Source organism: Bufo gargarizans, chromosome 6 (genome assembly GCF_014858855.1).
Source record: "Bufo gargarizans isolate SCDJY-AF-19 chromosome 6, ASM1485885v1, whole genome shotgun sequence".
Lineage (NCBI taxonomy): Eukaryota > Metazoa > Chordata > Amphibia > Anura > Bufonidae > Bufo > Bufo gargarizans.
In genome coordinates, this window is record NC_058085.1 from 24,509,045 (window position 1) to 24,535,206 (window position 26,162).

The 26,162-nt window shown below is 45.3% G+C and overlaps 1 protein-coding gene across 2 annotated transcripts in view; it reads right to left on the reverse strand.

Annotated features, from left to right (window-relative positions):
• The window catches only part of LOC122940413 (oocyte zinc finger protein XlCOF7.1-like), a 70,976-nt gene that overhangs the window by 14,978 nt on the left and 29,836 nt on the right, over positions 1–26,162 (reverse strand). For both annotated transcript variants that reach the window (XM_044297084.1, XM_044297083.1), the window contains one exon: positions 1,564–1,667. In XM_044297084.1, the coding sequence (XP_044153019.1) occupies positions 1,564–1,606 (43 nt within the window). In that variant the 5' untranslated portion in view covers positions 1,607–1,667. The remainder of the gene's footprint in view (positions 1–1,563; positions 1,668–26,162) is intronic.

Here is a 26,162-nt window from a genome sequence, read left to right on the forward strand (position 1 = left end):
CTGTACGCAGCGATCCAGAAGGCAGGGACACCTGGGCACTGTCCTTGCCTTCTCTCTGGGTTGCCCTGCTGTCACTGACAGAGGGCAACTCGATCAGCAGCTGCACGATTAGCGTGCAGCTGCAGTTTCTGAATGGACGTTCTGGTACATCCATTCAGAAATAGAGAACCACCTCCTGGACGATTTTAGTCTATGGGCGGACGGGAGGGTGTTAATACTCAGCATCGATACAGGGTGGAGGAGACGCCAAGGTTTCTCAATGGGCGTCTCCTTCTCCCTGGCTGTGGCACGATCCAATCACAGCAGAGAGCGTCACAGACAGGGAGAAAAAAAAAAGCTCACCTTCTCCCTGGCTGTGACATTCTCAGCTTGGAGAGGTTGAGTGCACATGCTCAGCTCCATATCCAGAGGTTGTCTTTTCAAAATAGACTTATGCCATAATGGAGGAGTGGAAGAGGATTCAAGTGGCAACCTGTGACGCTCTAGAGAACTCCATGCCCAAGAGAGTTAAGGCAGTGCAGGAAAATAATGGTGGCCACAATTTTGCCATTCTCACTTAGGGGTGTACTCACATTTGTTGCCAGCGGTTTAGACATTAGTGGCTGTGTGTTGAGTTATTTTGAGGGCACACCAAATTTACACCGTTATACAAGCTGTACACTGACTACTTTACATTGTCTCAAAGTGTCAGATCTTCAGGGTTGTCTCATGAAAAGATAGAATAAAATATTTACAAAAATGTGAGGGGTGGACTGACTTTTGTGAGATACTGTAGGTACCAGCAACAGATCTTGATGATTTTCTTGCCCAAATGCATTCAGCATGGCAGAACATTCCTCAGACAATCATTAGTAACCTCATTGGTAGGATGCCAAGGCGTGTAAGTGAATGTATTTATGCACGTGGCTCTCATACTCAATACTGAATAAAGCGAGATGTTTTGCGGATTTTGTTTCAGTTTTTTTTTAGCATTTGCAGATGATTAGAGGGGTTCTCCAAGATTTTCCTAAGCATAGGTCATCAATTTAAGATCAGCAGAGGTCAGGTCCCTGCACCCCCACCAATCAGCTGTCTGAGGAAGCCTCAGTGCTCACCGGAGCTCCAGTTAATACAAAGCCTCCTCACAGCTTACCGGGCACAGCGTCGTCTGTTGAATAGTAGCTGTGCTTGGCATTGCAGCTCAGACCCATTCACTGGAATGGGACTAATCTGTGCCTAGGCCATATGACCGATGAGCGTCACATTGCATGGCCAGGAAGAGGCCTAAGAGCGCTGTCCTCTCTATACATCTGACGACAAGGCTGCTGGGAGTTGAATTTGCCTCCGATCTGATATTAATGACCTCTCCTTAGGTGGACTATATACTTCATATAGATACTGTATATCACCTATAACGCTGTCACATTTCCATCCATATTTAATTAGAATTTTAGGTGAATCGGTGAATATAATGCAGAAAAACTGACAGAAGACAGAACCTAAAATGTAACATAAAATTGTATCATCCAGTGAAGGAGTAGAATCTGTGAGTCTTCTCTGCTTTACTTAGTGGTCACTACTCACCTGGGGGGTTATCTGTAGGAAATGTCCTCTGTACTCTGCTCATCACCCCTCACATATGTCTCTGTAGGATTAATTTTGTTCCGATCTTCACCCGGATCCACAAGCTGTGAAACAAATATTGTAGAAGTCATCAGACGGTTGGAGAAGTCGTGTAGAAGGTTTTATATGACCTGAACAGACTACCAAAAATGACCGGACAGCAGGAGTTATCTGACCCAAATATCTGTCTCCTGTATAAATCCAATCTGATTGCTTTGTTATTCCAACCAGTTTGCAATGCAGGGAGAGTAGCCCTTATATTCTATCCCTAACATTACATTGTTTGTGTACTTGTTGTCATTGCTGGCCGTCCCAGGACTGTGAAGCCGGTAAGCCAAAGTTATTTTGGTCCATAGCTTGTTTACCTCCTCGGAATGGGCATAATCATCTGCTCTGCTGTAGCCAATGACTGGAAGCAGTTGATCATGCCTGTGCCAGCGAGGAAGTGAACAACATTTACTGTAAGATGGACATAATGGAGCCAGCGTGCATAACCGCTCTAAGGGTAGCAGGTACGTATGACTCTTTGCATAGTAGAGGCTGCGGGCACATGTGAAAAGTTACTTATTCCTGAACAAACCCTTTAATGCTGTCTTCCTGTTCTATCTACCAGTTTTGGGATGACTGCAGGCATTAAGATACTGTACCTAGTATAAGGGACAGGAGAGAACTGATTATCACCACTAGAAAACCCTGCTTATCACTGCTTATAGTATAAGGACAGGGGAGAACACACGAGAGGTGAGAACTGATTATCTATCACCACTAGAACATCCTGCTTATAGTATAAGGACAGGTGAGAACACAGGAGAGGTGAGAACTGGATTACCTATCACCACTAGAACACCTTGTTTATCACTGTTTAAAGTACAAGGACAGGAGAGAACATAGGAGAGGTGAGGACTGATTATCTATCACCATTAGAACACCCTGCTTATCACTGATTATAGCATAAGGACACAGTGGTGTAACTAGAGTTCTAAGAGCCCCAGGGCAAACTTTGGATAGGGTTCCCCAATCCCATAATATGTTTGAATAGGTTGTAGTACACTGCCGCTGATCACTACACAAACTCGAAGTGTCTAAACCCCTATAGCTATAAAGTCCCTGTAAGGCCCCCTATGGTGTCCTAGTAGTTAAAATGATCCCTTATAGTGGACCCAGCAATAACAATGCCCTGGTTGTGTTACCAGCATTAAAAATACCTCTGATAGTGCCTTCAGTAATAGTAATGCCCCCATAAATCCCCCAGTCCACAATCCCATCCTCTTTTGTCCTCAATAATAATTTTGCACTTTTTCATAAGCCAGGGAGAACTGTGGCCAACTACTACTACTCCTGGCCGGTACTGAAACTGCTGCTACCACCCACATTCTAACTCTAGGAGGAGGAGGCATGGGTCTTTCGTTTTGTGCTCTTCCATTTTCCAAACATTTTATTATGAGGCACAGGTATAACTTTTTTTTTTTTTTTACAGATTTTCTTTTTTCAAAACCTCAAGTTGCTACATAGGCTTGTTGCCACCACAGCACCCTAAATAGAATTCTGCTGCTATGCTGAGCAATTGCACATTATGGGAAGGGCCTTATATTTATGTAACTCACTAATGTACTTCATTCACCGGTTCTGTTCTGTTCCCTGCGTAAATTCTACACAAAGATCATGTGGTCCAGTCCCTAAACTTGTCATCCACTGCCCGTGCCCAAATACATTTTGTCTCCGTTACCAAGGACTCTGTAGACAATTTTTAAACTAGTGTTAGTGGCTCTACTGTGGAGCGCTCATCTCCGCTATGGTCACATGTTTCCAGTTCCATATGGTCACATGGTATAGATACAGTTGAAGCAGTCCAGGTATACCATGTGATCGTAGGGGGACGAGCGCTCCGCGGTAGAGGGGATCTTGACGAAAACTGAATGAGAGGATTAATAACCCACAAAATAGTCCCTGTACAGGGTCACCCTTATTGAGATAAAACATAACTTTTACTATTTATGCTAAAAGTAAATACAAGTGTGATCCATTAAAACTATGGGGGTCCCGCTGTCACTATTATCTTATGGTGTACAGATCACATCTATCATCTGATAGAATTTATAGGTATCTAGATTACCCAAAATGTTCCAGGTCTAGTGGTCTCTATGTGGTCTGGCTGCAGGTTACCTACTGGATTCTTCCAAAATAGCATAGAGGAGCACTCGATTTTGTGAATACTCGCTTTAGTGAGCAGTCATACTTAGGTGTGGAGAGTGTCCACTCCTAAGGTCTACCCTTACTCCTTTCTCACACCCCTAAGCGGGGGAAGGAGAGAGGAGACGTAGATACGTTCAGATCACACATACACACTCCTATCAGAACCTAGGTGTGGAGAGAGATCTCCTCCACTGCTGGGGTCTCCCTGTGCTCTTTTCCTACACCCCTAGGCAGATTAATTTTTGCGAAATTCTTACTGAACCTGATTAGTAATCAGGGGCTCATCGTTTAAATATGTGCTTTCCCAGTTTATTGGATAATGTAGAGATGATACCTTCAGCAGCATGATATGTTTAGGGACATACAGAAGACAAGGAGTAGTAGCTGGTGGGGAGGGAGCTCTCCAGAGGGATCTGATAAATGATGCTGTAATCTTGTAGTTCACAGGACGTCAGCCACACAGGACAGACTGATCTCCTGTCTGACAGGACAGCAAGCCTTGGACTGGTGGTCAGACTGGAGATTACATGGCCAGGTGTCATCACAAGGGTCTAAAATGTACAGGATGCTTCTGAGAATCTTGAAAATTGCTAGATAGTGGACATCATTTGTGCAGATGAAAATAATCCTATACTGCTTTTCTAATGGTTCCCTGGCCCTGGGGGGCTTCACTATTGGCTGGGAAAACAAAAGGCAGGCGCAGGATTACAATAAAATGTGGCAGGTCCTTGAGCTTCCCCTTAGCATAACCCAAACTCCCCTGATGAAGCCAGTGCCCTGGTGACACATGTAGGGAGGGTTTGTTCATGGGCATCTTTTTTAGGCAGGGAACCACTATTCTACCTCTGGCACGGGATAGTGTTTGCTAACAAACGAACTTACAGAATCTAATTTACCTCCTGATGGAAGTATGTGTGTTGGCAACTTTAGAAAACTGCTAGGTAGTTAGAATTACCGTATTTTTCCCTTTATACGATGTAACTGATAATTTCCTAGGTTCGTCTTAAGAAAATAAAATATTTTGAACTAAATGGTGTACTTTTAGTGGGTTTTGAACTAATGGGGCATCTGAGGAGGACAGTGTTATAGGGGGATCTGCGGAGGACAGTGTTATAGGGGGATCTGCGGAGGACAGTGTTATAGGGGGATCTGCAGGGGACAGTGTTATAGGGAAGGATCTATGGAGGACAGTGTTATAGGGAAGGATCTGCGGAGGACAGTGTTATAGGGAAGGATCTGCGGAGGACAGTGTTATAGGGAAGGATCTGCGGAGGACAGTGTTATAGGGAAGGATCTGCGGAGGACAGTGTTATAGGGGGATCTGCAGAAGACAGTGTTATAGGGGGATCTGCGGAGGACAGAGTTATAGGGGGATCTGCGGAGGACAGTGTTATAGGGGGATCTGCGGAGGACAGTGTTATAGGGGGATCTGCGGAGGACAGTGTTATAGGGGGATCTGCGGAGGACAGTGTTATAGGGGGATCTGCGGAGGACAGTGTTATAGGGAAGGATTTGTGGAGGGCAGTGTTATAGGGAAGGATCTGTGGAGGGCAGTGTTATAGGGAAGGATCTGTGGAGGGCAGTGTTATAGGGAAGGATCTGTGGAGGGCAGTGTTATAGGGAAGGATCTGTGGAGGGCAGTGTTATAGGGAAGGATCTGTGGAGGGCAGTGTTATAGGGGGATCTGTGGAGGGCAGTGTTATAGGGGATCTGTGCAGGGCAGTGTTATAGGGGGATCTGCGGAGGACAGTGTTATAGGGGGATCTGCAGAGGGCAGTGTTATAGGGGGATCTGCAGAGGGCAGTGTTATAGGGGGATCTGCGGAGGGCAGTGTTATAGGGGGATCTGCGGAGGGCAGTGTTATAGGGGGATCTGCGGAGGGCAGTGTTATAGGGGGATCTGCGGAGGGCAGTGTTATAGGGGGATCTGCGGAGGGCAGTGTTATAGGGGGATCTGCGGAGGGCAGTGTTATAGGGGGATCTGCGGAGGACAGTGTTATAGGGAAGGATCTGTGGAGGACAGTGTTATAGGGGGATCTGTGGAGGACAGTGTTATAGGGAAGGATCTGTGGAGGACAGTGTTATAGGGAAGGATCTGTGGAGGACAGTGTTATAGGGGGATCTGTGGAGGACAGTGTTATAGGGGGACCTGTGGAGGACAGTGTTATAGGGGGACCTGTGGAGGACAGTGTTATAGGGGGATCTGTGGTGGGCAGTGTTATAGGGGGATCTGTGGAGGACAGTGTTATAGGGGGATCTGTGGAGGACAGTGTTATAGGAGGATCTGTGGAGGACAGTGTTATAGGAGTATCTGTGGAGGACAGTGTTATAGGGGGATCTGTGGAGGACAGTGTTATAGGGGGATCTGTGGAGGGTAGTGTTATAGGGGGATCTGTGGAGGGCAGTGTTATAGGGAAGGATCTGTGGAGGGCAGTGTTATAGGGAAGGGTCTGTGGAGGAAAGTGTTATAGGGGTGTAAGAAATACAGGTTTTGGAAATAATATATGCATTATATTACATTATATTTTATAGATTATGAGGGATTTATTTGTGTAAATCAGAGACGGGTAGGTAACTGAATTTATTAGTATGTATCTAGCTCCTTTTGTCTTACTCCGATTCTCACATATAAAGGCCTTGTAGAATCCTGCATCTCTTACATATGCTGATTAGCAGAGAACAAAAGGCAGCCAAAACGTGGGAATAAGAGCAGAGTCATAAAATGCTAAAATAACTGGTTGACCAAGATTCAGTTTCTGGGCAGGCCCACACTCTCAGATAACCGATATGGGGCATTGGCAAGGATGGGGGTTGAGAGCTTGCAAGGAATAAAAGATCCATGCTTTGGGGTAGATGGAAGAAACATGGAAAAAAAACTTGGAAGGTGGAGGAGGAGGCTGGGAGGAAGAGAGGACGGGAGAGGGTAGAGGAGAGACAAGTATTGGAGGCCAATGTGTGGTTACTATAAACTGTAAGGAATTTTAATGTTAAGTTAAAGTAGCATTATATGGTATCCTGGAAATTGCTAGCAATTATAATTATTGTTATGTGTGTGTGTATAATTATCTCTCTATGTAATATGTATTTCTTTTGTTTCACTGTAACTCCATATATACTCATCAATAATAATACTATAATATCAATTTTCCACACCATACAATATTTTTTCAACCTCGAATCAGACCCAGTAAGAGGTTGTGTTGCATATGGTATATATTTATTATATATTTATATATAATAATTTCATACATATGTATAACAGAACAGATTAAGAATAAATGGTACAGCAGTGAAACAAGATGTACAGGGTGATTACAAAGAGAATTGCACTGTACCTGTAGTCTCCCTATGCTCTCTCTACAGTGTGTGAAAACTCTCTCTACGATCTCCCTACTCTGTCCCTATCCAAGATTCTAAAAGTTTTGTTAAACACTGTCCCTAGCACTTGTCACGTCTCTCCCTATGCTCAGTTCACAATAAAATGGTGGAGACAGGGCAGGATGAGGCTTTTGTAGGGCAGTCACATCACAGGGGTGGCTATCTGCTGATTAGCTGGCTGCACAGCATTTTAGGTCATATTGCGTTCCTGAGCTTCTTACTTTGGAACATGTGTAGCCGCAATTTTAGAAAAAAAATGATTTGTTACCACAAAGCGAGAGAAAATTTGGATTCGTGGCAAATTTAATTTTCCTAAAATTTGGATCAAAGTCAATTAGTTTTGCTTCAATTTGCTTAACTACAACACCACACTTATCACTGCTTATAGTAGAAAGACAGGAGAGGTGAGAACTGATTATGATATATTATATAATTATTACTACTATTATTAGTACCTTCCAAAAGCCACTGCACTTTTTTTTAACAAACGCTGCACGACTAGATTTATCGCATGCATCATTCAGGGAGCAGGTGTTATTTCTCCCAAACACAAAGCAGCCACAATGTTCCTGCAATTGTCTCTGACCTCCTTGCCCATAGAAACATAGAATGTGTCGGCAGATGAGAACCATTTGGCCCATCTAGTCTGCTCAATATACTGAATACTATGAATAGCCCTTGGCCCTATCTTATATGAAGGATGGCCTTATGCCTATCCCATGCATGCTTAAACTCCTTCACTGTATTTGCAGCTACCACTTCTGCAGGAAGGCTATTCCATGCATCCACTACTCTCTCCGTAAAGTAATACAGTCCTGATCAAAAGTTTAAGACCACTTGAAAAATGGCAAAAAAAATCATATTTAGCATGGCTGGATCTTAACAAGGTTCCAAGTAGAGCTTCAACATGCAACAAGAAGAAATGGGAGTGAGACAAAACATTTTTTGGGCATTCAATTTAATGAAAACCACGAATAAACTGAGACAGGCTGTTTTTCAGCTGATCAAAAGTTTAGGACCACATGCTTTTAAAAGGCCAAATCTGTGCAAAGATGTGGATTCATTGTAATTTTCTGTCAGGTAGTTACACAATGTGATGGCAAAAGCAAAAAAACTCTCCCTTTTTTAACGTGGTCGGGTTGTTGAACTGCATAAGCAGGGTCTCTCACAGCCAGGGCCGGTGCAAGGATTTTTGCTGCCCTAGGCAAGATAAAAATTGCCGCTTCCCCCCCTTATCAGATGATCTGCCCATATCATGTTCCACCCCTTTCTCGGCATTTGAATTAAAAGAACTGCTATGTTTCCCTTAGGGTTAATCCAGCTTCTTGTAGCTGCCTCCCTGACAGCCGCTAGAGGGGGCTTCCGCGATTCTCACTGTGAAAATTACAGTGGGAAGACGCAGAACATAGTTTTGAATGCCTGCGCATGCGCATTCGCAGCTGAAAGGAAGATCGGGCAGAAGAGTTCCTAGTGCCGGCGCTGGAGAAAGGTAAGTGGCTGGCACTGGGGGAGGGTGCCCCACTCCTAACAACTATATAGTGCCAGGAAAATGAGTTAGTTTTCCTGGCACTATAGTGCTCCTTTACACCAGTACTGCACAGTGTCTTTTCTCTGCAGGAACAGGTTATAGACACCAGTACCACTACATTAAACTGTACTGGTTCTGGGACTATAGTGTCCTTTTGGGCTCCATTCACACGTCCGCAATTTCATTCTGCGGACTCATTCATTCCTATGGGGTCCGCAAAATGCGGAACGCACATTGCCGCTTTCCGTGTTTTGCGGATCCGCGGCTCTGTGTATCCGCAAAACACGTTGCGGACGTGTGAATGGAGCCTTAATGTGAGGTAAATTAGTTTCCAATGTAGTATTAATAACTAAACAATTAAATAATAAACATATTGCATTGTCTACTTACCATCAGGACAATAAGATGATCTGGTCTCTGGCTGCAGTCTGGCTCTGGGGACTCCCTTGTCACTCTCTTCTCCCCCCCTCCGTCCCTTGTCACTTTCATTCCCCCCTCCCTTGTCACTCTCATTTAGTCCCCCCTCCCTTGTCACTCTCATTTAGTCCCCCCTCCCTTGTCACTCATTTACTCCCCCCCTCCCTTGTCACTCTAATTTACTCCCCCCCTCCCTTGTCACTCTCATCCCCCCTCCCTTGTCACTCTCATCCCCCCCCTTGTCACTCTCATCCTTCCCCCACTCCCTTGTCACTCTCATCCCCCCTCCCTTGTCACTCTCATTCCCACCTCCCACTCCCTTGTCACTCTCATCATTTCCTCCCCCCTCCCTTGTCACTCTCATAATTCCCCCCCCCCTTTGTCACTCTCCTTCCATTCCCCCCACCACCACCTCTAGTGTAGCGTGGCCGCCGCCCCCGGTGCTATATAAAAAAAAAAACAAAAAAAAACTTGCGGCAACGCTTTTTTTTTTTTTAACCGCACAGGGCCGGTGCCCCCTGCTAAATTGCGGCGCTCTAGGCGACTGCCTAGGTTGCCTTACAGGTGGCGCCGGCCCTGCTCACAGCGCGCCATCGCTGCTGAGGTGGGACGCAGTAAGACAGACAGTCATTTGGAATTTCTTAAATTCTTAAATGATCCTGAGGGTTATGGAACAAAAAAGTCAAGTGGAAGACCCAAAAAAAATTCATCAGCACTGAGCCTGAGTATCCAATCGGCTGTCCGTCAAGACACTGGACAATCCTCGACCCAAATTAAGGCCCTACTGGTGCTGACTGCAGCCCCATAACCATCAGACGGCATCGGAGACTGAAGGGCTTCAAAAACAAAAAACGTCTTCAAAGACCTCCTCTCCTTGAACGCCACAGAACTGCTCATTTGGACTTTGCAAGAGAGCACCAAACATGGGAGATTCAAAAGGTGGAAGAAAGTTTTGATGGTCCTGATGGTTTCCAATGTTACTGGCATGACAAGCAGATCCCACCTGAGATGTTTTCTACGCGCCACAGTGGAGGGGGCGCCATAATGGTCTGGGGTGCTTTTTCCTTCAGTGGAACAATGGAGCTTCAGGAAGTGCAGGGGCGTCAAACAGTCGCTGGCTATGTCCAGATGTTGCAGAGAGCATTCCTCATGACTGAGGGCCCTCGTCTGTGTGGTAACGACCACGTTTTTCAACAGGACAACGCTACAGTACACAATGCCCGCAGGACAACGGACTTCTTCCAGGAGATAACATCACTCTTTTGGCCCATCCTGCGTGTTCCCCTGATCTAAATCCAATTGAGAACCTTTGGGGATGGATGGCAAGGGAAGTTTCCAGACAGTAGATGGCCTTCGTGCAGGTGTCTTCACCACTTGAAGAAATGTTCCCACTCAACTCATGGAAACCCTTGGATCAAGCGTGCCGAAACAAATTTTTGAAGTGATAAACAATAACAGCGGAGCTACTCATTACTGAGTTCATGTTTGGAAGTTAAATTTCTGTTTTTTTGGGGGGGGGGGGGGGGTTAGTTTTTTTTTGGAGGTGTTATCCTAAACTTTTGATCAGCTGAAAAACAGCCTGTTTCAGTTTATTCAAGGTTTTCACTAAATTGAATGCTCAAAAAATGTTTTGTCTCACTCTCATTTCTTCTTGTTGCATGTTGAAGCTCTACTTGGAACCTTGGTAAGATCCAGCCATGCTAAATATGATTTTTTGCCATTTTTCAAGTGGTCTTAAACTTTTGATCAGGACTGTACTAGTTTTTCTTCTTTTAAATATTCTATCCTCTTTTACCTTGTTGATTCCCTTTATGTATTTAAAGTTTCTATCATATCCCCTCTGTCTCGTCTTTCTTCCAAGCTATACATGTTAAGGTCCTTTAATCTTTCCTGGTAAGTTTTATCCTGCAATCCATGTACTAGTTCTGAGCTTTTAGGACATTGCAAATCACATTTTTTTGGGGCAAACTACAACATCTTGATTAGTCAGTGTGCAATTTAAGCTAGAAATACACCCATCATTTTCTGGGGTTTGAAAAACACACTTTTTTGACAAAAAACACTATTTTCAGGCCTTGCAGCATCAGCACGTGTGAAATTACAGGCTTATATACTGCTGTCAAATTCAACACTCGTTTGGGCACAAAAAAATTTAGTTGGCAGCCTTTGATGCAGATGTCATTGTGAGATACACCCTTAATACATTTGGGTTACATTCAGAGATTTAAAATACCGCCATTTGATGCACCAATATTGAATTCAGGCCTACACTGGATCATGCCCTGTGAGATACTCCCTGTAAATACAGGGGTTTTATTCAGGCATTTGAAATACAACCATTTTGTGCAAATACATATTTAATTTAGGCCTACACTGGTTCAGGCTCTGTGAGATACTCCCTCTACATACAGGGGTTTGATTCAGGCATTTGAAATACAGCCATTTTGGGCAAATAAATATTTAATTGAGGCCTAGTCTGGTTCAGGCCGTGTGAGATACACCCTTTACATACTGTCATTCTATTCTACTATTAATTAAACACCCATTTAGGACAAGATCCTAAATTCGGAAAATATGAGGAGAGAGTCAAATAAGGGACGTGGCCCAGGTCGTAGTGCTACTGGTGGAGCTCCTGTTGCAGGGAGAGGACGTGGTTGATCTGTGCCAGCTACACGCACAAGTGAAACCCCTTCCTCAGGTGCGAGTAGGCGACAGAACCTACAGCGGTATTTGGTAGGGCCTAATGCGGCTTTACGAATGGTGAGGCCTGAACAAGCACAGGCGATAGTAGATTGGGTTGCTGACAGTGGATCCAGTTCCTTCACATTGTCTCCCACCCAGTCTCCTGCTGGAAGACCACAGTTGGCACCTGCAGCCGATGTCCATCAGTCTTTCACTTCACCCCCTTGCAAATCAGCCAAGCAGTCTGAGCCCCAAGTCATGCAGCAGTCTCTTCTGCTTTTTGATGACTCTGTTAGCAGGGTTTTCCAGGGCCATCAACCTAACGCTGTCCCAGAAGTGGAAGAGATTGAGTGCACCGATGCCCAACCACTTATTTTTTAAGATGAGTACATGGGAGGACCATCGCAGCACGTCTCGGATGATGACGAAACACAGGTGCCAACTGCTGGGACTTTAGAAAGTGTGCAGACCGACAAGGAAGGCAAGGGTGAAGACTGGGTTGAAGATGATGTGGAGGACGATGAGGTCCTCGACCCCACATGGAATCTAGGTCATGCGAGTGACCTATGTAGTTCGGAGGAAGAGGCGGTGAGGGAGCAGAAGAGGGAGCAGGGTGCAAAAGCGGAGCGGCCATCCTCTAGACAGTACGCCTGCTTTTGCCCACCGCAGCAAGGGACCGAGCACACTAAAGCCAGCTCGAAGGTGTTCCCTGGCGTGGCAGTTCTTCAGACAATGTGTTGACGACAAGATACGAGTGGTTTGCACGCTGTGCAAATCAGAGCCTGAAGCGAGGCATAAACGTTCTCAACCTGAGCACAACCTCAAAAACCAAGAAAGGTCTCTGGCTCCTCCTGCTTCCTCTTCTGCTGCAGTCTCGGCCTCTTCATCCACCTCTGGAGTGACAGTGCCACCTGCCACCCCGCAAACAGAGGATCTGCCAGCAACACCAACACCTGGGTCACCAAGCATCTCCACAATGTCCCACGGAAGCGTTCATCTCTCCATCTCCCAAACACTGGAGAGGAAGAGGAAGTAACCCCCCCCCCCCCCCCCCCCGCGATCCCTAGCCCTGAATGCCAGCATTTCTAAATTACTGGCCTTTGAAATGCTGTCATTCCGTCTGGTGGAGACGGATAGTTTTAAAGGCCTTATGGCGGTGGCTGTCCCACAGTACGTCGTGCCCAGCCACCACTACTTTTCAAGGCGAGCCATCCCTTCCCTGCACAACCAAGTAGGGGACAAAATCAGGTGTGCACTGCACAATGCCATCTGTGGCAAGGTGCACCTGACTATGTATACGTGGACCAGTAAGAACGGTAGGGCCATTATATCTCCATAACAGCACACTGGGTAAATTCAGTGGCGGCTGGGCCTGAGGCAGATAGCAGTTTGGCGCATGTCCTTCCACCACCGAGGATTGCAGGGCGCTTCAGTTTGCCTCCTGTTGCTTCCTCCGCCTACTCCGCTTCCTCATCCTCTACCAGCTCCTCATTCCGTCAGCGTAACACCTTCACCACCAACTTCAGCACAGCCAGGGGTAAACGACAGCAGGCAGTTTTAAAACTTATCTGTTCTGGGGACAAACCCCACACCGCGCAGGAGCTGTGGGCGGGCCTTGAACAACAAACAGATGAGTGGTTTGTGCCAGTCAGCCTCAAGCCTGGCCTGGTTGTGAGTGATAATGGGCGAAATCTCATAGCAGCTCTGGGACTAGCCGGTTTGACGCACATCCCTTGCCTGGCGCATGTGCTGAATTTGGTGGTGCAGAGATTCCTAAAAAATGACCCCGATATGTCAGGCTGCTGCATAAAGTGCGGGCTGTCTGTGCGCGGTTTCGGTGTTCTCACCCTGCTGCTGCTCGCCTGTCAGCGCTGCAGCGTAACTTCGGCCTCCACCTTGCTCCTGCTGGCCAGACTGTGCGAGCAGCAGCAGGCGATAGTGGAGTTTCAGCTGCAGCACGCACGGGTAAGTTGCTTGGCGGAAAAGCACCACTTCACTACCAATGACTGGGCCTCCATGCGAGACCTGTGTTCCTTGTTGCGCTGTTTCGAGTACTTATACCATCAGTACCAACATGGCCAGTGCCGATAACGCAGTTCTCAGCGTTACTATCCCACTTCTATGCCTCCTTGAAAAACCGCTCCTGGCGATGATGGAAGAGGATGTGGCACAGGAGGAGGAGGAGGAAGAGGGATCATTTTGTAGGGTTTCCGGCCACTCATTCCCAAGTGGCTCCGAGGGTGGGTTCCTGCACCCACAAACCAAAGGTACACAATTGTCCAGCCAGGCCACAGTTTTGGAGGATGACGAGGTGGAAGATGAGGAGGAGGAGATGGAGGAGGAGGAACCATGTTCACAGCAGGGTGGCACCCAGACCAGCTCATGGCCATCACTGGTGCGTGGATGGGGGGAATACAGAGGACACAGATGATATACCTCCCACAGAGGACAGCTTTTCATTGCCTCTGGGCAGCCTGGCACACATGAGCGATTACATGTTGCAGTGTCTCCGCAAGGACCGTTAAGTTGCCTACATTCTAACTTGTGCTGATTACTGGGTGGCCACACTTCTGGATCCCCGTTACAAGGACAACGTACCGTCTTTAATTTCCTCACTTGAGCGTGATCGTAAGATGCGCGAGTACAAGCGCACGCCGGTAGACGCTCTGCTGGTGGCATTCCCATCTGACAGCATGGGCACAGTGGAAGCACAAGGCGAAGGCAGAGGACCAGGAAGAGGTGGCCAACGCAGCTGGGGCACTGCCAGCACCTCAGAAGGCAGGGTTAGCATGGCCGAAATGTGGAAAAGCGTTGTCAGCACACCACCAGCTGATATGGAACGTCTTAGCAGGAGGCAGCATTTCTCCAACATGATGGAGCAGTATGTGTGCACACGCCTACACGTACTGAATGACGGGTCTGCCCCCTTCAACTTCTGGGTCTCCAAATTGGGCAAATGGCCTGAGCTTGCCCTTTACTCCTTGAAGGTGCTGGCCTGCCCTGCAGCCAGTGTATTATCTGAATGTGTGTTTAGCACGGCAGGGGGCATCATCACAGACAAGTGCAGCCGCCTGTCCACAGCCAATGTGGACAAGCTCACGTTCATTAAAATGAACCAGGCATGGATCCCTCAGGACTTGTCCGTACCTTGTCCAGAATAGACATGTATACCGGCACTAACCAGCCATTGTTATACTGCAGCGCAATTGCTCATGTTTGTATTTTAGATATTTCAGACTCTTTTAGAGTGTACCTTAATTTTAAAAAATTTAATTAAAACCAAAAACCTGTGTTGGCTATCTCGTGCTCCTCCACCGCCACTTCCACCTACTCCGCTACCTCCTCCGCCTCCTCAAACTCCTACTCCATATGGAACTCCACCTCATAAATCTAATTAAATTTTTTTTTTTGTACATGTTTTATTTTATATTATTTCACTTATTTGTCATTAACATTTTCGGGTAAAATTCACAAATTTTTGGGTGTATAGTACCACTGCTATACCTATTAGACCGGTTAAAAAATAAAATAAAATTGTCATTAACATTTTCGGGTGAAATTCATCAATTTTTCGGTGTATAGTACCACTGCTTTACCTAGAAGGCCGGTTAAACAATAAAGAAAATTGTCAGTTACATTTTCAGTTGAAATTCAACGATTTTTGGGTGTGAAGTACCACTGCTATACCTAGTAGACAGGTTAAACAATAAAAAAAATTGTCAGTTAAATTTTCTGTTGAAATTCAGCAATTTTTTGGTGTGATGTACCACTGCTATACCTATTAGACCGGTAAAAAAAAAAAAAAATGTGGCAGTTACATTTTATGCTAAAATTCAAAAAAAATTTGGTGTAATATACCCCTCCTCTACCTAGTTGACAGCTTAATAAATTTTTATAATTTTATTTGACATTTTCAGGTTACAATAAACAATTGTTTTCTGTCATAGATCCCTGCTCTACCAAGTAGACAGGTTAATTAATTTATGCAATTTTTCTGTTACATTCTTGGGTTGACATTATACAATTTTAGACGTGATTAAACCCCTGCTCTGCATAGGTGACAGGGAATAAAATTTATGAAATTCTTCTTTAATTGATGCGCGCCACCTCCTTTGATTCAATGCTTAAACTTAAACAAGTTGTACCACATTTAAGCTTCAATACTTTGTCCCACATTTCCGCTATACTCTTTTGGACAACATTTGCGCCTCAATAGCTTTTCCCACATTTCTGCTCGAATTCCCAAAAAATGTATACATTTATCTCCCTTAAATTTGGTCTCTTTTCTCACATTCCCTCTCCGGCCTGGAACCCTGATTCCCCGCCACCCGTGATCACCATGGTAGGCGCATAAAAGAATATCGAAAGTTGATAGAGCAGATATCAAATTGGATCGTGAACATCACGGGGACGTGCAACATGGTGGGGCAGTAAGTATGCACACGGCTACACAAACTAACTGACAGGGGTCAGCCCCTGCAACTTCTGGGTCTCCAAATTGGGCACATGGCCTGAGCTTGCCCTTTATGCCTTGGAGGTGCTGGCCTGCCCTGCAGCCAGTGTATTGTCTGAACGTGTGTTTAGCACGACTGGAGGGTTATATTTCCCAATGTTTTGGGGTGTACCCCAATTTAAAAAAAATACATTTTAAACTAAAAAGCAGCGTAGACTACCTCCACATCCACCGGCTCCTCAACCTCCTACTCCATATGGACCTGGTCCTCCTAGATCAAGATTATTATTTTTTATTTTTATGTATTTTATGTTATTTTAAGTCATTTCCCTATCCACATTTGTTTTCAGAGCACTTGCCATGCTCTTAACCACATTTGGACGACATTTGCAGCCCTCTAGCCCTTTCCATGAAATTTTTACAGCCATTTTAGTGCTCAAAAGTTCGGGTCCCCATTGACTTCAATGGGGTTCGGGGTCAAGTTCAGGTCCCTAACTCAAACTTTTTTTCCGAAGTTCGGCCGAACCCGTCGAACCCGAACATCCACGTGTCCACTCAACTTTACTGGTAATGCCTATCCCTATACACCCAAGCATTCTGCTAGCATTTCCTGCTGCTCTATGAGATTGTCTGCCTACCTTTAAGTCTTCTGAAATAATGACCTCTAAATACCTTTTCTCAGATACTGAGGTAGGACTGTATCACTGATTTTATATTCTGCTCTTGGGTTTTTACGCCCCAGGTGCATTATCTTGCACTTATCAACATTACATTTTAGTTGCCAGATTTTTGACCATTCCTCTAGTTTTCCTAAATCCTTTTCCATTTGATGTATCCCTCTAGGAACATCAACCCTGTTACAAATCTTTGTGTCATCAGCAAAAAGACACACCTTACCATCGAGTATGGGAGTCCAAGCCCAAAGACTCTAATTTATTGATTAGCCTTCTATGTGGGACAGTATCAAAAGCCTTACTAAAGTCTAGATAAGCAATGTCTACTGCTCCTCCGCCATCTATTATTTTAGTCACCTAATCAAAAAAAATCAATAAGATTAGTTTGACATGATCTCCCTGAAGTGAACCCATGCTGTTTTTCATCTTTCAATGCATGGGATTTTAGATGTTCCACAATCCTCTCCTTAAGTATGGTTTCTATTAATTTCCCCACTATTGATGTCAGGCTTACTGGTCTATAGTTGCCCGATTGCTCCTTACTACCTTTCTTGTGAACGGGCACATTTGCCAATTTCCAATCTTCTGGGACGACTCCTGTTACCAGTGATTGGTTAAATAAATCTATTAATGGTTTTGCTAGCTCACCGCTTAGCTCTTTTAATAGCTTTGGGTGTATCCCATCAGGCCCCTGTGACTTATTTGTATTAATTTTAGACAGCTGACTTAGAACCTCTTCCTCTGTAAAGACACATGCATCAAAAGATTAATTCCTAACTTAGGTCCCTTTCCTTCATTTTCCTTTGTAAAAACTGAACAGAAGTATCCATTGAGGCAGTCAGCTAGTTCTTTATCTTCTTCCATATACCTTCCTTCTTTTGTTTTTAATTTGTTAATTCCTTGTTTTAGTTTCCGTTTTTCATTTATGTATCTGAAGAATGTCTTATCAACTTTTTTCACTGACTGAGCTAATTTCTCTTCTGCCTGTGCTTTAGAAGCTCTTATAACTTGTTTGGCCTCTCTCTGCCTAATCTTATAAATTTGCCTGTCATCCTCGTTTTTTATTTTATAGTTACTAAATGCTATCTTTTTGTTTTTAATGATTTTGGCCACTTCTGCTAAGTACCACAGTGGTCTCTTCCTTTTACTGACAAGCCTAATGCAATTATCTGTTGCCTTTAATAGTGCCACTTTTAAGTAGTCCCATTTCTCCTGGACTCCATTGAAACTGTTCCAATCTGATAGGGACTCGTATACCACTAATCTAGTTTCAGAAAAGTCAGTTTTTCTAAAATCTAAAACTTTTGTTTTTGTGTGGTGTGACTCAGTCACTGTACTTATAGTAAACCACACTGACTGGTGATCACTAGATCCCAAGCTTTCCCCTACAGTAATATCAGATATCAAATTCCCATTTGTGAATACTAAATCTAAAATGGCCTCCTTCCGGGTTGGCTCCTCAACTACTTGCTGTAGAGATAATCCCAGTAGGGAATTTTGAATATCTGTTTACATCAGGAAAATTAAAGTCTCCCATAATGATAACTTTCCCTTTCAATGTCATTTTAGCTATTTCCTCAACTAGTAGATCATCTAATTCCTTGACATGGCTAGGTGGTCTATATATCATACCTACACGAGTTACCTTATGATTATCAAGCTGCAAGGTAACCCAAACTGACTCTAAATTGGTCTCGCTAACTTGTATTAAATTAGATTTTATGCTATCTTTCACATACAGGGCCACCCCTCCCCCTTTCTTGCCTTCTCTGTCTTTCCTATATAGAGAGAACCCTGGTATTGTTACATCCCAGTCATTACTCCCATTGAACCATGTATCAGTAACAGCCACTAAATCTATATTCTCAGATGCCATTATAGACTCAAGTTCATTGATCTTATTCCCCAAAATGCGAGCATCTGTAGACAAGACTCTGAGCTTGCGTCACGGAAGGTGTACAGGAAACTAGAAGACACAAAATGAATATCCGACTCACTGGATCCAAAACTAAGGAACAAAAGAGAGAGCCCTGCATCAGACCTGGCTCTCTCCCTGACTGCTCAGCCTATGCGAAAATCCCAATGGTAGATGATCGCATATCCTCGTACCTCGACTGTATAACACCTGAACACCCTATAATAGTGAGGGGACACGGCCACCGGCTCCCTACACTTGATACAGAGGGAGTCAGGGTCACCTGGGATCCAGCAAACAGAAAAACACAAATGAATGAACAAAACTTATCTGTAGAAGACTCAGAAGTAGGATCAGCATGCACACACTCCAGGAAGGAATATAAACCGCAAAGTGAAGAAGTCTGGGAAGGGATTTAAAGGGATGCAATAAGTGCAACTACATGACAGCTGAGAGAGACTAACGAGATGAGAAAATGAAAGCAAAACAAAAAGGAAGCTCAAGGAGGAGGTTCTGAAAGGCATCTGTCAGAGCTTCTCAGACGTCTGGTGGTGACAGTACCCATCCTTCTACGAGTGGACTCCGGACACTCAGAGCCCACCTTCTCAGGATGGGACCTATGGAAAGCCCTGATGAGACGAGTGGCCTTAATGTCCGTCACTGGGACCCACATCCTCTCCTCAGGACCATAACCCTCCCAATGAACGAGGTACTGGAGAGAACCGCGGACAACACGAGAATCCACAATCCTAGAGACCTGAAATTCAAGATTACCATCAACCACAATCGGAGGAGGAGGCAAAGACGAGGGTACAATGGGTTGGACATAAGGTTTTAATAAGGACTTATGAAAAACATTATGGATCTTCCAAGTCTGAGGAAGATCAAGACGGTAGGCAACAGGATTGATGACGGACAAGATTTTGTAAGGCCCAATAAACTTAGGACCCAACTTCCAGGAGGGAACCTTCAATTTGATAATCTTAGTAGACAACCACACCAGATCAACAACATTCAGGTCCGGACCAGGCACACGTCTCTTATCCGCCACACGCTTATATCTCTCACTCATGTTCTTTAGATTATCCTGAATCTTTTGCCAAATAGATGACAACGACGAGGAGAATCTGTCCTCATCAGGTAAACCAGAAGACCCCTCTCCAGAGAATGTCCCAAACTGCGGATGAAACCCATATGCACCAAAAAATGGTGACTTATCAGAGGACTCCTGACGACGGTTATTTAAAGCAAACTCAGCAAGGGACAAAAAAGAACACCAATCCTCCTGATTCTCCGCCACAAAACAGCGCAGATATGTCTCCAGATTCTGATTGACGCGCTCTGTCTGGCCATTCGACTGCGGGTGGAAAGCAGAAGAGAATGACAACCGAACCCCCAAGCGAGAACAGAAAGCCTTCCAGAATCTGGAAACAAACTGCATGCCCCTATCAGAGACTATGTCTGAAGGAATACCATGCAATTTGACAATGTGATCAATAAATGCCTGCGCCAGCGTCTTAGCATTGGGAAAGCCAGGAAAAGGGATGAAATGCACCATTTTGCTAAAACGGTCCACCACCACCAGAATCACAGTCTTCCCCGAGGAAAGAGGCAGGTCCGTAATGAAGTCCATGGACAGATGTGTCCAAGGACGGGAAGGAATGGGTAAGGGAAGGAGAGGACCTGATGGCCGTGAATGAGGGACTTTGGCATGAGCGCAGGTCTCGCAGGCAGCCACAAAACCCTCAACCGACTTACGAAGCGCCGGCCACCAGAATCTCCGAGCGATGAGATCCACTGTGGCTCTTGCCCCCGGGTGCCCAACAAGGACAGTATCGTGGTGTTCCTTAAAAATCTTGTGTCTTAAAGCGAGAGGCACAAAAAACCTCCCAGGAGGACAAAGATCAGGAGCCTCTGACTGGGCTACCTGAACCTCTGCCTCCAATTCAGGATAAAGAGCAGAGACCACCACACCTTCAGCCAAAATGGGACCTGGGTCTTCAAAATTCCCACCTCCTGGAAAACAACATGACAGGGCATCCGCCTTCACATTCTTAACCCCAGGGCGGAACGTGACAACAAAATTAAACCTGGAAAAGAACAAAGACCATCGGGCCTGTCTCGGGTTCAGATGCTTGGCTGACTCCAAGTAGGCCAGATTCTTATGGTCAGTAAACACGGTAATAGGGTGTCTGGCTCCCTCTAGCCAATGGTGCCATTCCTCAAAAGCCAACTTGATGGCCAACAACTCCCTATCTCCCACATCGTAATTTCTCTCTGCGGAGGAGAGTTTCTTCGAGAAAAAGGCACACGGTCGCCATTTGGCAGGTGAGGGACCCTGAGACAAGACCGCACCCACACCCACCTCAGAAGCATCAACCTCAACTATGAAAGGTAGAGAAATATCAGGTTGTACCAAGATGGTAGCGGAAGCAAAACTCTCCTTGATATTAGAAAAGGCCTTACGAGCCTCTACCGACCAGGAGGAAAAAATCTACCCCCTTTCTAGTCATATCAGTGAGTGGTTTAACAACAGAGGAATAATTCAAAATAAACTTCCTGTAATAATCAGCGCCTTCTGATTCTCAGGAAGCTCCCACTCAAGCACAGCGCAGACCTTCTCGGGGTCCATGCGAAAACCAGAAGCGGAGAGAAGAAACCCCAGAAATTGAATTTCTGGAACAGCAAACACACATTTTTCCAGTTTAGCGTACAATTTATTCTCCCGCAGGATGAGCAAGACCTGACGTAAGTGTTCCCTATGAGTTTTGAAATCAGGAGAAAAAAATCAAAATGTCATCTAGATACACTAGTACAAATTTCCCCATTAAATGATAAAAAATGCTGTTCACAAAATGCTGAAAGACGGCTGGAGCATTCATCAAACCAAAAGGCATAACCAGAAGAAGACTCAGAAGTAGGATCAGCATGCACACACTCCAGGAAGGAATATAAACCGCAAAGTGAAGCAGTCTGGGAAGGGATTTAAAGGGATGCAATCAGTGCAACTACATGACAGCTGAGAGAGACTAACGAGATGAGAAAATGAAAGCAAAACAAAAGGAAGCTCAAGGAGGAGGTTCTGAAAGGCATCTGTCAGAGCTTCTCAGATGTCTGGTGGTGACAGCTTGTCATTTCTTAACCTCTGTGCTACTGGCATCTTCTGGCATTGCTCCGGGGGGCAGTCGGACTGCTGGATTATCACCTTTTTGCCCCCCTTTCCTAGTTTAAATGCTCCTTAGCAAATACTTGGAACTGTTCACTGAGGACATTCGTTCCCTTGAGAGAAAGATGCAAACCATCTTTCTTGTACAGTTCTTTTCCATTCGAACGAGAGCCAACATGAGACACAAAGCCAAACTCTTGGTTCAGACACCATTCACCAAGCCATACATTGAATTTCTTGATGCGCATCTTCCGGTCATGCTAAAGGTTATGCACAGGCAAAACTGCAGAGAATGAAACAGTTGATGCAACCTACCGTATATCATTTCCAAGTGTGTGAAAAGCTTCCTTCACCTTTGAAACCTCATTGCAAGCCAGATCATTTGTCCCAAGATGGACAATAACATCCACCTCCCTTTCCTGCTTTGCTTGCCTAACAATATTACGGATACGTCGTCTATCCCTGTTAGCGGTAGCACCAGGGAGACATCTCACAACACCATTCTCCTCAAACTTTACACCTCTTATGATAGAATCGCCCACCAACAGCTTACTATCTGTCCTCACCTTCTCCTTTTTGTCTTTGGCTGCAGTCTTGCATACTGAGATGATTGTTCCTCACCCACTGTGCCTGAGCCATGCTCCATGTTGCTCTTGCGCTCTGAAAGTGCTGCAAATGAATTATGGAGAGCCACAGACGGTGGGACTTGTCTTCTATCCACAACTCTCAGTCCACCAGAGCCTGCAGTAACCCATTTTCCATTTCTAGGGGGCCTCTGTGGAAGTGGCATTGCAACATGCCCAGTTGGAGTTAGGTGAGGAGACAGCCAGCGTGGTTGTTTGCTGCTTGATGCTCTTTAGAAAGTATTTGGCTATGTGGCTACTATCACCCAGGAAGATCAGCTCTAAAACGGCATGGCACCGCTTCACATGATAGGAAGAAGGGGGAGTGAGAGCGATGTTCTGCCCTGCTTCTGTTTGGGACAGGAGGATAGCCATGGAGGAGGCCGATAAGTGGCTGGTGTCGGAACAAACATGGAGGTGTCAATAGGACCTGGCCTTCTTGTTACAGTGCTGCCTCGCTGAAAAAACATTGATCTAATGGGCTGTGAAAGGCATGAACTGTTCCAGTCTGTAACCTTTGCTCCAAGTGTCCATTGTGTGCACCTTGCCGCACAGCTAGAATTGTAAGGAGTGGCCTACATTCACCGCCACTTGAAAGTATAAAGCAGGGATGGCTTTTTTGAAAAAATGCCAGCTACTGTATATAACTTCTAGTGAGGCTGAGCACATGCCATTAGCAATCTAAAGGCAACAAAATACACAAAGTGGTACCACAAAGACTGCACCACCAGCAACTTGTGCAAGCCGAGTTGTTTCTTGGCCACACATTCCATTATCGATGGCTGATGGTGGGATGGAATAAAAGGAGGCATAGTCTGAGCAGGAGAAGCAGTAACTGATGATGACTTGGACACAGTACTGGACGTGGATGCCGCCTGGCTGCCACAAAAGAGACCAGGAGAAGGAGGAATCTCTTGTTGTGGTAGCTGGCAGACACCTCTGTCACTCCCATGGCTTATTGTAATTCTGGCAGATCTTGCACAGGGCATGGCTTTTGTTTCCAAACCGTGGAGAAGAACTGCCAGACAGGAGATACTTGCACACCCCACACAGAGCTAGCAGCAGCCGAGCTTGTTTTAGGTCTGGCACGTTTTCAGCCTGCCACCACAGTATCATCAGCATCACCAGTTCCCAAGCTGACAATACTAGAAGCAGATCTGGCCCTGGAAGGTTTTGGGAGGTTCTAACTGTATGTTGCCTTCACTCTGTATTGCTGCCACTGCCACCATCCTCTTCCTCTGATGTTACCTTCTTCTCAGCACCCTGATCTAGCTACCAGATCCTGTCCAACACACAATCATTGTAATAGTCCTCAACCTCCTCGCCATGAAAACTGTGATATGTCATGATGGGCTTTCTAGCCCCCTCCAGATTACCTGCTTTATACTTGCCTTGAGTTGCACTGCTGCTACCACTGCCCCTACCACCACCAGTGCAGCTACAGGTGCCACTACTCCTACCACCACAAACATAGATATGCATGAGGTGCCCCTCCTCCCCTGAATCTCCTCCTCATGGTAGTCTAAACGCTGAGCCACCCAGTCCACAATTCCATCCTCTGTGTCCTCAATAATATTTGGAGCCAGGGAGAACTGTGGCCAACTACTACCTACTCCTGGCAGGTACTGATACTGCTGGTACTACATACATTCTGACTCTGGGAGGACGAGGCATGGGTCTTTAGTTTTGCACTCTTCCATTTCTCAGACATTTTATTACGAGGCCTATAAATGAAAAGTCAGGGGTTTGGTACAGACAGATTATTTAAACAGTGCAAGCAAAATGGCAAGTGTGTTTTTTGTAATTTAAAGACAGTGGCACAATTAAATGTCTCTCCACTTCTACAAGGTTTAGACTCTAGTGTAATGGATAATGTAGAGATGAGATCTTCAGCAGCATGATATGTTTAGGGACATACAGAAGACAAGGAGGAGCAGCTGGTGGGGAGGGAGCTCTCCAGAGGGATCTGATAAATGATGCTGTAATCTTGTAGATCACAGGATGTCGGCCACACAGGAGAGAGACAGCAAGCCTCAGACTGGAGGTCAGACTAGAGATCACATGACCAGGTATCCATAATCAAAGGTTCAAAATGGATGGATGCATCTGAGTAGCTAGAAAATTGTTGGAGAGTTAGAATTATATGTGCTGTTGAAAATAATCCTATACTGCTTTTCCAATAATCAACTTCTGAGGTCTGATGGGAGTCTGATCTGAGGCTGATGTAGGCTGGGGGGGTCTGATAAGAGGGTGATTTGAGGCTGAGAAAGGGACAGAGGCAGGGACATTTGCGAAGAAAGAGGCAGGGAGAGTGAAAGCTGGGTGAACCCTTCTCTGGCCCCCTCTGGGTTTAGCTTGGCTGCCAATAATGCCAAATAAAAAACTACCGTAAATATATAACATTCTCAACTTAAAAATTAGACTGCTTTATGTGGTCAAAATGGCACCTGTACTATTTGTAATATATAGTGCAGGTGCCATTTTGTGCTGAAAATATACAGCGCTCTAGATTTTTTTTTAATTGAAGCGCGATTTCTGCAACATACCCCAAAGGCTACTTTCACACTCGCTGTTTGTGTAGATCTGTCATGGACGGATTGGTTCAGATAATACAACCGTCTGCATCTGTTCAGAACGGATCCGTTTGTATTATATTTAACATGGCCAAGACGGATCTGTCTTGAACACCATTGAAAGCCAATGGAGGACGGATTAGTTTTCTATTGTGCCAGATTGTATCAGAGAAAACAGATCCGTTCCCATTGACTTACATTGTGTGCCAGGACGGACGTTTGGCTCTAAGCGGAATGGAGACTGAACTGATGCATTCTGAGCAGGTCCTTTTCCATTCAGAATGCTTTAGAATGCAAACTGATCCGTTTTGGACCGCTTGTAAGAGACCTGAACGGATCTCACAAACAGAAAGCCAAAACGCCAGTGTGAAAGTGGCCTAAGTCAGTTCTATCTTGGACCGAATATAGCTGTCAAACTTTTAAAGTTGAGAATTTTGTATGGCCCCTGAATGATGCTACAAATATCCAAATGGCCCTTGGCAGCAAAAAGGTTCCCCACCCCTGCTGTAAGGGGTGCAGTCACTACAGGGCCTAGGAGCCTGAGGGGGCCCAAAGACCCTTGTGCCACATAAGAAGACACCGGTACTATACAATGTTCATGCAGGTCAAGTTACATCTCTGGCTGGAGGGAAGGGGTAAGGTCAAGAATTTGGCTTGGGGCAAGGGATGTAGTTTCAATTTTCACCTCAGGCAGCAGGAAGGCTATGTTCTTCCCTGCCCCTGGCCACAAAGCACTGAGGGAAGGGGGACCAAGCTGAACTCTTGCACCAGGGCACATGAGCCTTTAGCTACGCCCCTGAATATTATATTATACTCTATGCAAGTAAGAAGGAGGACTTGCATCTACATGTGCTAGAATAGAATCCGTGGTATGATCTTGGTACTGCCAATCTGACAGTAAGGAGACACCAGGAAACTGCAGCCTAGACTACAAAACCTTTGAAGATAATGATGCATTT